Below are 17,112 nucleotides of genomic sequence, written 5' to 3' on the forward strand. Positions count from 1 at the left end.
GTTCCGCCCGGCCTGAGGAGAACCCGCCTCCCCTGGGCGAAGGGCAGCGGGGAAGCCACTGGAACAGCGACCTCTCGACGATGGAAAGAAGGTATTAGCTTATTCTGCTTCATTGTAATCTTTTTAAAGATGTATGAAACATTATTTCCTGCCCCCTTAACAACAGCCAGGGCTCTTTCTATGAAAAAAAGCCAAGTCAAGATATAGTCCCCTTTTCCCATCCTGCCCCTGCAAAGGTAGCGCGGTTCTCTGAGTCCATTCTCAACTCCCTGGTGCAAGGTACAGAAACACTGCAAGAATGACATATGGTGTATTCAGTTTTTCCAACCACCACCAGTAACATTCCAAGAGTTCAGTTTTTCCAACATTCATTTTTTCCAACAACAGCCAACATTCAGCAGTTGAGAAAACAAAAATATTGTCAAAAAAAAGAGTGCTCCATTCAATTGCAATCCACATAGTTACACTTCAAGTCCTCCAAGAACTGGGAGTTATTCACAGAAATGCTGCTAGAAACTGCTCTATTGATGCCTTAGAAGTTACATCTTGGCATTAAAGTTCCTTAGTTCATGTCTGGTAAGTTTTAATATTTAGATAAGTCTTCTGCCAAACTGCCCCTTGGTTCCTCTGAGAGAAAAGTCCAGGAAATACACACACAGGACATGCCACAAAAATGCTTCAGAAGTTCCAGAGATAGTAGAGATTAGCTATTAAGATTATATTCTGTTCATGGTATATTTTGGAGGAAGTAACTGGAGTAGAAGTATCTTGTTTCCTTCAATAAAACGGTATGACAATTTTAGCTTTAGAAAAAAAAGTTGTAATTACTAGTACATCATTTTCTTTTCTTTCATGTTACTTACAATCAGCAATTATGATGCTTAATTTTAAATCCCCATATCATAAAATTCAGCATCTCAATCTTGTCTAAAACTATTGCAATGCATTTCTTGTTCTTAAAATATGGAAATAACTATACATTCAAAATAAAAGCATTGTAATTATATACATAACAGCATATTCAAACAAATAGAAGACTTCTAATCACTTTATTTAGACACATTTTGTGTTTTCCCTGTCAGTTTTGACAGATGGGTGAAAGAACATAAGCTGTCCTGCATTCCATTTTCATAATTGTACAGTAAGCCACAGCAGAATACAAGCCGGAGAAAAGTTTAGTCAGCACTTTCCATTAATTGATAGCGACAATACTATTTTGATTTGCTTCCACTATGCTTATGTACACCAACCCACTCTGGGAGAGGACTGCAAGTTAAATGTAAGTTACTAGTATGAGCGAATAGCAGGTGGGACAGTTGAACAGTCTTCTTCATTCAAAGTTCTGTCAATCACAGGTCTATATTTCAAGGTAACCTAAAGTAAAAGAGAACAAAGAACTTTAAGACAAACAAACCTCTTGTATCTAAACGAGACAGCCTAGCTAACAGGAATGACTGAATAACACAGATAACTGAATAACTTCATTGATGTTAAGCTAATTTCTCTATTATTCTTTTCCTTCCATAGAAAACGAACAGTTAGTAACCTACAAGGAACATTTAAGTTCCATCAAGTTACCACTGACTGAATTCCTTAAAAGCAAAGCCTGACCAGAAATGGTATCAGAAGACTACTACTTTAAAAAGACCTTTTGGACAAAAGTAAAGTTTTGGCTAAGATTGCTACTGCCTAGTTCTTTAAGCTAGCAAAGTTAGGAGACAGAACCGTGTCACTCTATCGTTCCATCCTCAGCAGCCATTCAGGAAGTGAAGTGTTCTCACTTGTCCTCAAACTAGATTCAAGGAAGCTAGAACCGGGGGAGAGGAAACAAAGCAGATGCAGAGAATGGGATACAAAAAACCAACACTCAAGATTTTTATAGGGTCAGACTTCATTTCTATCTTTGAAATACCATAAAAACTTTACGCTGAACACCAACAACAGGTTTTGCCACCATCAGAGGAAAAGAAAAAAGCTTTTGAACTAGCCTGATACAAGGGGAAACACAGTTCCAGCTCAAATCGCAAAGTCACTCGCCCAACAATCAACAGTAACTTATCCCAGTTATGCCTACTGTTCAACAACAGAATAAATGTTCAATTTTTTTTTTTTCTCTAAGTACACTAAACTGTATCAGGTACCTCAGACAGTGACAATCATTTGCAGTATTATCATGATATCAAGAGCTGTCTATGAGAGCAGCTGTCTGTTGACAGTGAGAAAGACCCTCAAGCATTAGGCTCAACGTACCTTCCCAGATGGGACATCCACATACGAAAGGGTGTGCTTTCTCCAGTGCTCTTCAAATGGCTTCCGCTGTTGGCCTTGGAGCGGCTTAGAATAGTCAAACTCATCTATCCGTAACTAAGAAGATTAGGTTAGCATAGAACAGAAATTACATCTGCAAATCACTTTACCACCACATGATTAGTTGCATTCCAATTACAACTGTAACACCATCTGTCTCCCAATAGCCAGCAAGCTTTATCTTAACACCGCCCGTGTGAAATTTTAAATACTGAGGCTTAACAAGGGCTTTAAGGTAATGTTCCTTGTATAGGACAATTATTCTGCTTGAAGTCCTGTTTATGCATTCATGACCTTATTATTACTCTAGTCCTGGTTTAGACCTTTCTAATCATTCGGATGCACACATGGAACAACTCTTCTCTCAAGATCGTTACCCAATGCTGGGTGTATTGGTCATTTTATATGTAACAAATAAGAACAGATAAAACAGAGCAGATGGGACCCCAAATGAATACTACACTAATCTTAACTCAAGACTCTGAAGAAATTACAACTTTTAAATAATCCATCCGAGGACACATAACAAGGAAGTTCAATCCTACATCCAGGTCACAGAAAATATTTATACCTTATAGTCCTCTCTGGCATGAGCACCCCGGGACTCTTTGCGAGCCTCAGCACCATAAATTGTTTGTAGAGCACAAAGCATCAGGTTTTGCAGTTCAAGGGTCTCCACCAAGTCAGTGTTCCACACAATACCTAGTAAAATATTAAAATACTATGGAAGATGTTCTACAAACAAGTTATTCCTCAATTTACTTCTGTCCTATTGCCGATACTTAGAATCGAACAAGCCAATGCTCTACCTACTGCAATCACAGTACTCTGCAACACTGAATTACTCACTATTGCCTGCAAGGCTCAGTAACGATTCCTACACCCTAACAATCGTAATGAATCTTAGAAAAATTCAGTAGTTCTACCAGGTGTCCCTGTTGCATGTGTACTACTGAGATAAAATTACACCATAGACTCTTGCTGGCTATGTATCATACCTACAACTCAGTCCCCATACCTCATTTTGGATCACAAGATCTGGCTAGATGGTAGCTCTTTAAGTAGATCCCTAGCAGATCCAGACAACAGGGCTTTGCCTTCCTTCCCACCCTCAGAGAAGGGGGGGGGAACACCTGCTAGTTATACGAGGTTCTTCTTCATTTAAGTATCTCCAAGGTGGACCCATGTTCACTTACATGAACATATCTTCATTTTGATCCCTACGTTCTAAGCTATTGTAACACTTTTCTTGATGCTTGGTGAGAGCTGTTCAAGAAAGCCAGTTCTACTTTCAGTGTTAGAATACACATCCAATAGCAGTAGTTGGAGAGAAATACACAACATGAGTGGACAAGATGCATCATCAGTTGTACTTAATTAACCAAATTCTCCTAAGATACTGCCATGTCTTGCAGTGTATCTGTATGCAGCGCTATCTGTTCAGCTGAAGAATGAAAACTGAGTGTTCAGCCTATGAATAGTCTTGTCACCTTTTTGCAACTCCCTGGCCTTTTCAGAAGATACTAGTGGTTCATCTTAGTATTTGAACAACTTCACATCATGTTCTGAGAGAACACCAGTTAGTACCTTATACAGTTAAATCTGTTTTCAGCCTCTGCTTCTTTGAGAGAGTCTGCAACCAGAAAATTACCAGTAAGATCAAGTACTTTACTGATTACCACGTTTAGCAAGTAGGGCTCTACCAAGTATTTTGGAAGATTCAAAATGGTCAAAGTCTTTAGCCAAAGTTTCAAGAAACACATAAGAAGGTTTACAGAAGAAAACAAACACTTTTCCCAGAGAGTACTCTGGCCAAGGTGTATTCTTTGCTATCAAATTACCTCTGTCAAATGTCTTTAGATGAGCCAGATCACCATAAATTTGGCAAAGTTTTTCACAGCCTTCTTGGAGTACAGAACCAGTACGAAATACAGCAGCATGGTTTTGCATTGTCTGCAAGGTAGTAAAACAAAATCAGTTTCATATGCTGCATATACATAATATCCCACATAACTTATTAGTTCCAAAAGAGCTTGATATAGAGCTGTTTTGAATTCCAGCATGTCTGCAGCCTGAAGAAAAAACATTCTTCTGTTCCTCCCAAACAGAGGCAACCCCACTCTATTATACAGTGGGTAAACTACCCAAGAGGAATAACCATGGAGGGGAGAAGAAACTAACAAAACTGATACAGCCTTTGCTGAGCACAGACAATCTTCTCACACTGCTTTTTACTTCTGCAAAGCAAATCCTGAAGCATACTTCACAAAGTGACCAAACCACCTCCGTGGCTTGCAGGTTCTCCCACCTTATACTTGTGAGCTTCACCAGGCTTACCTTCTGCATGTTAAGTCGCACTTCTGAAGTTCTTATGGTTCCGTCAGCAAATCTTAATTTGTCAAGATTAGCAACTGACTCTTCACCAGCATTTGGTTTAATGGAGGGAACTGGCTCTCCTAATAAGAAAGTTTCAGTAAGTTTAGTAGGTCGGGCTTGGTTTTGGTTTCTGGCAGTTTCATAGACTAGCAACTACTAAAAGTCAGATTTCACTACAACACAATCTGTTTTCTTCCTCTGTGGTACAGGTTAACTATAACTTTCCTGAACTCCCACCAATAGCATCCATACACTTAAAAACAGAGTTCTCAGTGCAATATATGAATCCCATTCTTTCCTGTGACAGTGAGTAGGGAATTTATAGGTTTGGCTAAATTCTGCTGTTAATTCCTTAAAAACAGCACTTGATGCAAATTATTCTAAAGTACGGAATAAGCTTGTGGCTCCTTACCACCTTCTCCTATATTTTCCTTGTCTCCTCACCCCCAAACCTCCCACCCTCTCTTGGACCTGTTAAGGGACCAGGGACCAGTCAATAAGCTTTGCAGTTACACGTGAGCTCTGCATCTTACCTCTAATACTGGAAGCCATTTGTTATTGGGTAACAAATCAAACGCAGCACCTTACCAGCACACTCCATCTCTCCTGCAGCTTTGCATTCAGACTAAGAAAAACCTTCCTGCGACTTCAAAGGAGCCACAGAAAGACTCATCCAAATAAATGTTTGCACAAAGCCAGAGCCAATAGGCATTGCTAGATCCAAGCTGATTCCATCAGGAACCATTACTCTGTGCACTTTGTGCAGAGTTGTTTTCTTTTTTCAGCTCAGTAACTGTTGCTGAACCAGATTATTTAAAAATAACGTTCAGCAGTGATAATCCACATACAGGGGATGAGATGTTACGATTTTTAGTATCTATCTCTTTTTTGCATATGCAGTCCACCTTATAAATCAACAAGGTGGCAGCAAATTCCACTATAACAAAGTACAAAGTGCCAAGTGTAAGGCAGACTACATTTTGATGTAGAAGATGCAGTGCAAGATGTAGAGAAGTCAGTCTTCATACTCAATATTTTCTGTTTTGCTAGTTTGTGAAAAATTCAACTCAACTGTTTTTGCCGATAGCATTGACCCAATTCTAGTTTTAAGATCAACTCACAAAGCGAATGTTAATGACAAGCATTTGCATTGCAAAGAACATGCCTATAAAAAGCATAAACACCGATTTCTGCCTTTTCTAACAAGTAAGAGTCTATGTCTAGCATTCTGAGTTTGAATTAGGTAGCAACAACTCTGTTGGGCAGAAATGTAATCATAAAGGCAAATGTCTCTAAAAAAGTGAGACAAACTGTGAGACTTACCAGGCTTGCACGTCTCTGCAATAGTAAGGGCACAAGCACGACCAAAGACCACCAAATCTAGAAGCGAGTTTGCTCCAAGTCGATTTGCGCCATGGACAGATGCAGAGGCTGCTTCCCCACAAGCATATAAACCAGGTACCACTTTATCCTCACCATTCACATGTGTAATCACCTATCATTTCAGACAGTCAATTAATACTCATCTCTTAAACAGTTTCTAACAGTGCAAACCTCCTTATTTGCAAAGGCCATGTGCATGTAAGGATGAAACAGAGCAATCTAAAGTTTTCTCCAACTCTAAAACCGTAAATACCTTAGTTCTAAAGGGTAAGTAGTAATACTATGTAAATACAGATGCTTATATAAATACAGTTATGCTGATGAAACAGAACCACATACTCTTCATCACAATTCTGCAGCAAGTCAGAAAAGCACAGGAAGAAAATCTGATCTGCACACATTTCTAAGGCAGAATTTTACATTAAAAAATTAACAAGTACAATACACTGAAACAGAAAAATTCAGCTAACACCATCACATTGACTTCTAACTAGTAGGAATTGAAGGAATCTGCTTTAGTGTAGAGATTATACGAGGTACAGAGAATTAATACACATTAACTTGAGTTACAGATTGTAACAGAGCCTTAGTTTGATCCCTGTTCAACTATATATTACCATCAACTTGATAAACAGGGAATTGTTGTCAGACATGACAGTAACTTCATTTTAGATGTTTCTTGGAACTCCCATCTCCAGGTGGGCTGGAACATGGCTCTCAAGTTATTTACAAAAACAAACCAGATTGTGTGTTTTAAGTACTCTGACATCATTATTATATTATTATTATTAAGCTAATGTTCTTCAGCATCCTTACATTTATGAAAAACATTGTTAATGCTCTTATATTTGGAAAGTCATTTCTTATTATCATGCTGGAAAAAAAAAATCCTAAAAGTGATCTATTACTTACCTGTCCTTTGTAGTTAGTAGGAATACCTCCCATATTATAATGCACAGTAGGCAGAACAGGAATAGGGTCTTTAGTGACATCAACTCCAGCAAATATCATAGCTGTTTCTGAAATTCCTGGGAGACGGGCTGCTAGCTGCTGTGGTGGTAAGTGGTGCAACTGCAAGTACACGTGGTCTTTTTCAGGACCACAACCCCTACCAAAAGAAAAAAAAAAACAAAAAACCCACCAAGTCAACACTGGAACACGTAACAAGAATTCTGCAAACACCAGTAACATTTCTAATCCAATTTGTTTCGTTTGTGAAAAATTTTAAACTTTTAATTTTTTCAAAGGTTATCTGACAAAAATTAGTATCTAGCATATTTAAGACTGTTGAACCTGGCAGATTTACGTGTAGTTTTCACCTCCCAGCTTTCTTTTCACAATAATTCACAGTATTTAAGACTTTAAATCACTGTATCACAGCAGAAATGTGTAAGAATTGAAGATGATTAATCAAGAGACCAGAGCACCAAATTATTTCCATTGTTTGCAGTAAGAACATATACATTAAACTTGTTTGAGCCACTGTCTCTAGACACTGAAATTCCTGGGAGACGGGCTGCTAGCTGCTGTGGTGGTAAGTGGTGCAACTGCAAGTACACGTGGTCTTTTTCAGGACCACAACCCCTACCAAAAGAAAAAAAAAAAAAAAAACAAACCAAGTCAACACTGGAACACGTAACAAGAATTCTGCAAACACCAGTAACATTTCTAATCCAATTTGTTTCGTTTGTGAAAAATTTTAAACTTTTAATTTTTTCAAAGGTTATCTGACAAAAATTAGTATCTAGCATATTTAAGACTGTTGAACCTGGCAGATTTACGTGTAGTTTTCACCTCCCAGCTTTCTTTTCACAATAATTCACAGTATTTAAGACTTTAAATCACTGTATCACAGCAGAAATGTGTAAGAATTGAAGATGATTAATCAAGAGACCAGAGCACCAAATTATTTCCATTGTTTGCAGTAAGAACATATACATTAAACTTGTTTGAGCCACTGTCTCTAGACATACCAAATTCAAACAGGATACTCCTAGCATCTTGTGTTTCTTTTTAGTATCATTAGGAATTAACAAGTAAAAATTTTGCCCTACATGCAGTGTTCAGCTAACAGTTATTAAAGCTCACTCCCATGAATTACCAGGCGTTTATCAAATGAATTATTGTACCACATATAGTCTAGTATGGTTAAGTATTCATTCTGCAGCTTCATTAGAATATTTAGCTAACCTTCCTTCACGGATTTCTATGGTCATAGAACGAGATACTACGTCCCTGGAAGCCAGATCCTTAGCAACAGGTGCGTATCTCTCCATAAATCTTTCACCTTGACTGTTAATTAGAATACCTCCCTCTCCACGACATCCTTCCGTTATAAGGCAGCCAGCCCCATAGATACCTGTGAAGAAAGAAAATAACCATCAAATGAGATGGTCTCTCGACAGCTTCGTAATCAGGACGACCAGGATTGAATAAACAAGGTCTTCTTAAAATAATGCAAAGTAGTGACAAGGGTAGATTTAATTCCACCCTAATCATACCACTAGTAACTGTCCCCCAAGACTGCTCAGAAACAAGCACTGTTATTCCTTTCAAACACTCTTACTGGAAGGTAAGCAAGTTGATTTGGAACACCCACGGTATCTAAAATACTAGAACTAGAAGAGATCTGCACCCAGCAATATGTAAGGAGACTTTTACAAAGATTTTGTAGACCTTCAGCAATTACTTTGTTCAAGATTTTTAAGTAAACCAGAAGTTGATTATCTCAAGGCCAGTTTGCTCATCTTTGTTCCCTCTTCTCCCGTGCTAAGGCAGTACAGGATGGCTTCAAATTGTGTGGAATGCGAAAGCTTACTCAGTTTTCTTTTCCTTTAGAGAAGGAAGGCCTACCTGTTAGCCTTCAGCACTGGTCATCATAGAAAACAAAAATGCTAACCAACTCATGCACTTGATAATTCCATAGCTTTTAACATAATTATCAGACAAGCAATGAAGCTTCTTTGACTAGAAAAACCTTAGCTAAGTCAAATGAGCATTGGGTCTCTACGATGTAACAAGGATAACATTGTAAAATTAAGTGACCAATTTTAAAAAATCACCACTTATCACAAGTTAAAACTGAGCATTTATTTAGTTACAACCAAAAAAGCAGATCTTCACTTTTTAGTCTGTGATCATTGTTGTCCACAGTTTAGATACTGATCCTGTGCTACAAAACTAGTCCTAAATATCTAACTTTACTTCAACTACCCCACTTCCACAAAAGATTCTAGTATATTAACTCCCTAACACTTGCATCTATCCCGTTGCTCCTGTGTCTAATATCAAACCCTTTAACATTTCCTCTTGCCTTTAAAATATAAGTTTAAGAGGTGAAGTGGTTTCCACTTGAAATTCATAAAACCCGTTAGTATGGTGGAGACAGCACCTTAAAATATTTAACACTGACCTTTAAATAGAACAGCTCAGACCTCTCTCTCATATTGTAAGTCTTACTCTCAGATTTATTATCCACAGCAGTTGCAGACAAGTCTGAACACCTGTCACAAGCAACTGAATGATGATGATACTGAATGATAATGAACTAATGAAGTGCTGCAGAAAAGTGCAAACTGACTTGAGCACATTTTAAAACAACAAAAAAATCTGTTCAAATCATTAAAAATAATGTTGTAAGTATTATTTCATATTCTGTACCTGTAGGGTGAAACTGTACAAATTCTAAGTCCTGGCAAGGAAGACCAGCTCGTGTGACCATAGCAGTGCCATCACCCGTACTAGTATGAGCAGATGTACAACTGAAGTAAGTGCGGCCGTACCCACTACAGGACACAAAAGTTAACAGAATTAGCAGTCCAAAAAAAAGTCACCAGAACATATCACTTAACTATGCTCTTTGCACAACAGTGGAAGTAGAGCAGAGGGTTAATAAGCAAGATGTGCAAGTTTTGTCATCTCCTGTACTAAGTTCAACCAAAAGAAAACAAAATTGGTATTGCCCTGTTATGCTCAACCATATTTGAAAAATAGCTGGTGATAGAAGGTCCAAGAAAAAGAACAACAATTCCAAAGCAGGATAGTTAGGTTAGTATCAGAAGCCTTTCTGCCAGAAAAAAGTTACTTTAGAAAGTTCTCTCAATCCAATACCATTAGACTTCATTCAAACTATTACTAGCAGTTTTATCAAAAATAGCATGTAAGAATGGTTTATATCCTTGATATGGCCCTGATTTTATATTCTTAGATTTCAAAACTTAGTGGTCTAGAATTGGGTATTAAACATGAATTCTTATGCCTAAAACAAATAGGTTAGCTTCCAGAGTTATTGAGAACTGCCAATACTCCCAATTTCAGGACAAACTCTCAGAAGAAATATCAATCTACATATTGTATGTACCTCAAAGTACACAAGTATGAAAACAGCCTTGGCTTTAATAAAGCCAAATTATGTAGGCAACCAACCTAAGTTGTTGGGTTTTTTTTTTTTGACAGATACGTCAAAATATTTTGCATACTGAAACAGATAGGAGACAGCCATAAGCAGCAAAAGACTAATGCATATAGTATTCTAACAAACATATATAAACTTTTGCAACCAAGTAATGTTGTTACACTCATCTTCTGATAATTTCATCCTACAACAATCAGACTTATAATGTTGGTATCTTAATGTAATAGGTTCTCCAGAATTTTGAAAAAGCTGTTTCCTACAGGAAACTCAGAATCCTACAGATATACACATGCTACTAGCACTGCAACAATGTCTGTTTTAAACAGCACATTTTAAAAATCTAAGACCATTTGGACCATACATACTGCTCTTACACATTCCAACTTTATGTCATTGTTCTAGAATTCAAAGTTAGACCTCGTACTAAATTTATACTTGGTCACAAAATTAGTATGTGCCTTCTTTCAGAGGGAATGACTGAATTCAATTATACTGCTTTTGATGGAAGGCGGGGGGAAGAAGAGCATATAAATCATGTTTTTCAAGTCAACATGTCATCTCCACACTATGGATTCAAATACACGTACAAACACACAGACTTCTAACTAGTAACACTCTCAAGTTTCTGTCCTTCATCATAAACCTTACATTACCCAGTGGCAATGACAGTGTTCTTTGCTCTAAAACGATGTATAGTGCCATCTTCTATGCAAAGGGCAATAACACCACGACATTCTCCATTTTCCATAAGTAGGTCCAAGGCAAAATATTCAACGAAATAGCTTGTATCATATCTTAGAGACTGGAGGGGGGAAAAAAAAAAAAAAAAAAAAAGAACTTTAAGAAAAATCCAGAAACCGAAGTAACCTCTCTTCAAAACTGTCAATGCATATGGGCTGCATCAGGATAAAAGCCACCCCCACCAACTCTCAGGGAAGCTCGTTTCCTCACAAATCTTTATAAAAATTTGCTAATGAATCTATTCTAGCTTAAAGAGACACAAGTAGTTACCAAACCAAACCACTTAATTCTGGGAAGTCGTAGCTTGTCAGCAAGGCTTGTTATTTCCCTCTGCATTTGGCAACACTTTAGTCAGCTGTGGTGCTTGATACATGTACAAGCATGTTTTACTTAACCTCTCGCAGAGAAGCGGAATACGTCTCTGGGAGCCTAGTATATGAGCAGAAGCAGCGGGCATCAAGTCAAACATTTTTTCATGCCCTCAAGGATCAGACCGGTGTTTGGCAGCACTGAGCATTTGTATTGCAGCAGCATATATAGCGTGAACCTGAAGGAGAGCAATTAGCTAGCTACCAAGTAAATAACATTAGCTACTAGGTACTGAATTTCAGGTTTCAAGTAGCTTACTACCAGTTTAAAATACCCAAATCTTTCTTCAGTTATGGTTTGTAGAATTGATAGAAACAGATGCTGGAACACAGGTCACTTACTTGCTGTAGAGCAAGCTCAGAAATGCACAGTAGGCCTTCATGTATTTACACCTCTTGTTTCCCCCCTGTCTGAAGATGAGTGAAAGAAAATGCTGCCTTGTACCTCTTTTTAGAGTTCCCCAATGCTGCTGTTTCAGATTTTTTTCAAAAAAGTTTTTTGGGGAAAGTTTACTTAAATTCTTTTTGGGTCTAGTTAACAGACACAAAAGTATTAACAGTGAAGAACTACTCCAGACCACAAAGCTAACAGGGTACGCTAATTAACATCTGTTGTCTTCATGAGAGCCATTATAATTACGATCTTTCAGTTTATTCTGTTTCTGCATACTCCTGACAAAAAACAAGCATCACCTAGACTACATCCTTCCACATTGCCTTAGGAAAGAAGGAAATCCAGAATTGTTATCAGTCGTTCCCCTGGATTCCTCATTGATGTGTGAGGAGTGTTGATGTGTTTTGTTTGTTTTTTCTTCAAACTCTGGGGGGGGGGAATCATTAATTGCAAATACAAAAACCCAAACCAAGTTTACTTCACAGCTGCTTACCCTGCCATACAGAGTATGCAGCAGTGAGTGTCCTGTCCTGTCTGCAACACAACAGCATCTGTGAGCCTGTCCCCCTTTTCCAAACTGAAGACTCTGTCCACCAAATGCACGCTGATAGATTTTTCCTTCTTCAGTTCTGCTGAATGGCATCCCATAATTTTCCAGCTGTTGAATGCAAATACAAGCATCAGAAACTCTTCTGCATAACAATCCAACAAGTTATTTTACTACATTCCTAGTAAAGAGATCTCTTTGGAAGCTAGTCTGTATTATAAGTAATTATAGTTGACATCAGTTCCAGTGAGTCTCACCTCTATCACCGCAGCTGGGGCTTGCTCGGTCATGTAGTGTATGGCATCCTGGTCACCCAGCCAATCAGACCCTTTCACTGTGTCATAGAAATGCCACCTCCAGTTATCGTCCTCCATGTTTCCCAGAGCAGCATTAATTCCTCCCTGAAAATGCATTTTCCTGGAATTATATTACTGAAGTACGGTTTTAGTAGGTTTTCCTCACTTCTGTTAAAAATCACATACCATCTATGCCTCTGTGTACAAGAAATACAGTAAAATCAGATTTAACGTGGCTATGAAAAACCTGTGCAATTTATCAGTTTCACAGTGGCTCTTATTTTGTTCTGCTTTGCATAACAATGAATTGCAAAGTTACATTGAATGCAATGAAAAAGCACTGAACATCTAAACATATATTGCCCTCCAAAATAGTTTCAACCAAATATGTAATATTTATAAAAGGAAGCGTGGCCTTGAAACGTGATGTTCACGTGCATATCCGCATCAGCTTTCTGACAGCAGGTGTTTTTAAACATTTGTTCTACCTCATTTCTCACCTGCGCAGCAACAGTATGAGATCTGGTGGGAAACAGCTTTGTAACACATGCTGTATTAAATCCAGCCTCTGACAAACCAAATGCAGCCCGCAGACCTGCTCCTCCTGCACCCACAACAACTGCATCGAATTCATGGTCCACGACTGGATATTGTGTAGAAATCTGGAAAAATAAATCAGTTTATTATGATCACAAATATTTCAAGCTAGGTCAAACTTAAGTTTCATGGAGACACAAGCAGTAGAGGTGTAATGTCCTTAACAGACTCTTGTAGCGAATGCCACATATACTCTTTTGGGTGGAAACTATCATTAAAAAAAGCCATGCGTTTCAGCAACTCAATCTCACTACGTACTTGAACACAACACTCCACTAAAAGCCAAGTACCTGGTTGTTTCATGTCTCTCAAGCATTTAGTGTGTTACCTAATTTGTTACTTAAGATATAAAGAAGTACAAACATACCGAATCAGAAACCTTCGTAGAAGCATTTTTCTTTCCATAGACTGTGAAGTGTAAGTTGCGTGCAAGAGTCTGGCATGCCGCTGGCCACTACGGAAAGAAGTCAAGACAACTATTACAGAACAAATGTTTCCACAAGGAAGACTTTCAGCATTCTCAGCTACCCTATATTTATAACAAACCTTTACTTACCACTGATACCACATATTCAAGAATATTGTATCAATGTATTTTAGATCTACATGCAATGAAGTTCTGGCTCTCCTATACTGATACCCAGAAAAAAAAAAGTTTCGACTGGATGAGAGAACAGCCTGCAAGTAACAGGGTGTCACAGACTGTTATTCACTTCACTAACCAATCCCTAGACGTATCTGAGGCTGCACTGACAGAAGAATATGTTTGCAATTAATGCTGTAGTATTCTTGCATTTTTTTCCTAAATAAACCAAGATGAAGATAGCTTTATGGGAACCACAGGAATTAATGGAAAATACCTCTCGTGTCAAGCAATCCTCAGAATCTGAATTATTTCAGGTGGTGAAGAGTAATGAAGATAAAATTAGGTGGTAGGGAAAGCTGTTCCAGCTTATCATTGCTTCAAAAGTCAGAGATACTTCTCTTGTTCTCATTCTTTATTAATTAGTGACCAATTTAGAACCATTTACTAATACCTAAATGAATCACAAGGGCACAGTTCTCCCCTTCTGTAATGTTATTCCCTCTCCCCTAGCATGTTCAAAACCAAAACAAAAACCCCAGCACCCAAACCTACCCAGTATCCAATTTTTGCTTCGATAGGTTAAAACAATCAGAATTTTAGTCTCCACCATATAAATCTCTAATGTCGTGGAACCTGGTATTCCTTCTTTACACCATTCAGAAAAATACACCTAATAACCAAACATGTATGATTGATGAGAACAGCAACACAAAGCCATACTAGTGACCTGTGCAGTGACATCAGCACTTCCCTATTTGAAGTATGTCCTAAAATGCACTGGAGTGATACTTGCCTTTTCCAGCAGCTGTTATATTCACAGTTCAATCACCCCATAATATGCTAACAAGCAGATTTTCCCTCCCTATCACTTCCAAATGTCAACATGTATGATTGATGAGAACAGCAACACAAAGCCATACTAGTGACCTGTGCAGTGACATCAGCACTTCCCTATTTGAAGTATGTCCTAAAATGCACTGGAGTGATACTTGCCTTTTCCAGCAGCTGTTATATTCACAGTTCAATCACCCCATAATATGCTAACAAGCAGATTTTCCCTCCCTATCACTTCCAAATGTCCATCTCTTCCCCCATCCTTGAAGTGAACTACAGTACACTTTCCTCGACAATAAAACCTGAGTTTTATTGCTTCTCATACTAGTTTCCCATCTTCTTGCGTAACAGTGGATCTAATGCGTCATCGTATTTGCTAACACGCTTCTGGTTTTCACAGCCATCTTTAAATAAGATCAATCTTAACACCTATTCATAAGGAGTTCTACTAATACCCTCCTCCAGGCAGTTACTCTCCCCCTTCCACCCTGCTGTGTTGTCACGCTGTGGGGCAATTCCATGCCCATCTTAATTCCTGTATTAATCATCTTCATTAATATTTCACACACAGAATCAGATCAACTAGTTCACCGACAGCCAGATAAAACCTACTTATCAGATGTAATTCCTCTGCAAAACAGCTTTCCCAACAATCACAGCTCAAGCTCAAATGGGGTGTCCTCTCTGTAGCAAAACTGCTTTCACAGGCCTGAGTGCAATTGAAGTTAGACTAGCAGAACTCCAATTGACATGGCAGGCTACACTGCACACTTTAAATGTAGCAGCCATGCATTCTCTAGCATATACTACTACTGCTTGTTTCCGTAATGTTGTTCCAGCAACAGTACAGCTCTTTTTACTGCAATAAATTATTTCTCCTAGGTGAGCAACAATACATTTGGTTAATGCATAAAGCAATTCAAAGAAAATCTTTACTGGATGTAAAGACAGCACACAACAAACAGGTTTGTACATACTTAGTATTGCTTAAAGAAAGTGCAAACGACTGAGGGGGGAAAAAAAACACCACCAAAAAAAACCCAAGAGCTATAAACTGTGGTTATGCCCTAAAGCCCCAAAAGAAATTGGCCCATTCTTTTTCTCCCCTCAGAGTAAACAGCCTGCTGCACTCTCCAGTCAGAATTCTGCCACAATGCCTTGCAACTAATTTCCTTTTTAAAACACTTTGTTATTTTCTGAAGTCACTATGAACAGTTATCAAATATATTTTGCATCAGAGAACTCTGGAAATATATTATAAAAAAACAAAACCACACAACTGTTTAGCAGACTGCTTTTCTTTTCACATCTAAGCTTCCGCAAAACAGAGTTTTCAGAACTGCTATTCCTATCCACATTCACTTTTTCGTTAAAGCTATACGTAAGAATTTCTGCTGCCACTAAGTTGTGTTCAGAATGAGTCTGAACAAAAGTCCACAAAGCAGAAAAAGATGTTACACTAAATTTGAAGGAAACACTGATCACACACTAATCCTGAATTGGTATGCTACCAGGAACATCATGGCCCTTATGAAACTAAGGTCCAGTCTGGACCAGCTCACTGCCATCTAAAACACAGTGACACTCTTTGAGCCTTTCTCCCCCTCAGTAGGTTGTCTTTTCTGCACTTCCTTTGTGAGACACGGACAACTGCAGCTGCATTTACAGGGTCCTTTTCCCATGTATTTATCTTTTGTAATCCCAAACTCATTACAGACACACACAGTGAGAACGGTGGAAAGAAACGGAAGACTCCCACTTCACCACGGAGAAAAACAAGCCTTCACTAAGGACCGCTTACAGATCAGCTAAAACAAAACTGTCAAACGTTTAAGCAGCACTTTCTGGAAACAACTGCTAGCCAGATCTAAGCAACGTGCAGATATACGCTAGCTTCCCATGCAGGCCCAGAAGGAGCCAGCAGTAAGCTTTCTACCCAGGTGCTGGGACTGGAAGGTGCTGCATCTGCCAGACTCTTCCAGAGCCTTTCCCCAGCACACCCCGTACCCGCTGCCTTCCTCTATCCCTCGGGGAGCCTGCTCACGGCCTAAGGCTACGGCACTCGCTTCCCAAGCCAGGAGGAGCGGCCTGGCCATGCCAACAGTCAGTTACCTCCCCGTAACCTGCCCCAGGAGCCCAGCAGCAAGGACAGCCGCGCTCCGCAAAAACAACCGGAGGGACCGAGCCTGCCGAGGGGGCACTCGGCCCCGCACGGCCCTGACTGCCCCGCTCCTGCAGCCCAGCCGCGGCTCCCCGCCCCGGGGCGAGT

General features: G+C 39.0%; 1 protein-coding gene across 1 annotated transcript in view; it reads right to left on the reverse strand.

The window, feature by feature from the left end:
- Positions 1 to 296: 296 nt before the first annotated feature.
- Positions 297 to 17,112, reverse strand: part of SDHA (succinate dehydrogenase complex flavoprotein subunit A) — a 17,208-nt gene continuing 392 nt past the window's right edge. The window contains exons 2-16 of the mRNA XM_019472325.1: positions 13,791 to 13,879; positions 13,327 to 13,488; positions 12,788 to 12,931; positions 12,477 to 12,641; positions 11,134 to 11,282; positions 9,727 to 9,851; positions 8,257 to 8,425; positions 7,567 to 7,650; positions 6,979 to 7,090; positions 6,007 to 6,178; positions 4,645 to 4,763; positions 4,149 to 4,260; positions 2,879 to 3,009; positions 2,251 to 2,364; positions 297 to 1,374 (exon numbers count right to left, since the gene is read on the reverse strand). Of these exons, the coding sequence (XP_019327870.1) occupies positions 1,288 to 1,374; positions 2,251 to 2,364; positions 2,879 to 3,009; positions 4,149 to 4,260; positions 4,645 to 4,763; positions 6,007 to 6,178; positions 6,979 to 7,090; positions 7,567 to 7,650; positions 8,257 to 8,425; positions 9,727 to 9,851; positions 11,134 to 11,282; positions 12,477 to 12,641; positions 12,788 to 12,931; positions 13,327 to 13,488; positions 13,791 to 13,879 (1,934 nt within the window). The 3' untranslated portion in view covers positions 297 to 1,287. The remainder of the gene's footprint in view (positions 1,375 to 2,250; positions 2,365 to 2,878; positions 3,010 to 4,148; positions 4,261 to 4,644; positions 4,764 to 6,006; positions 6,179 to 6,978; positions 7,091 to 7,566; positions 7,651 to 8,256; positions 8,426 to 9,726; positions 9,852 to 11,133; positions 11,283 to 12,476; positions 12,642 to 12,787; positions 12,932 to 13,326; positions 13,489 to 13,790; positions 13,880 to 17,112) is intronic.

This window comes from Aptenodytes forsteri, unplaced genomic scaffold (assembly GCF_000699145.1).
Source record: "Aptenodytes forsteri isolate BGI_AS27 unplaced genomic scaffold, ASM69914v1 Scaffold114, whole genome shotgun sequence".
NCBI classification, from domain to species: domain Eukaryota; kingdom Metazoa; phylum Chordata; class Aves; order Sphenisciformes; family Spheniscidae; genus Aptenodytes; species Aptenodytes forsteri.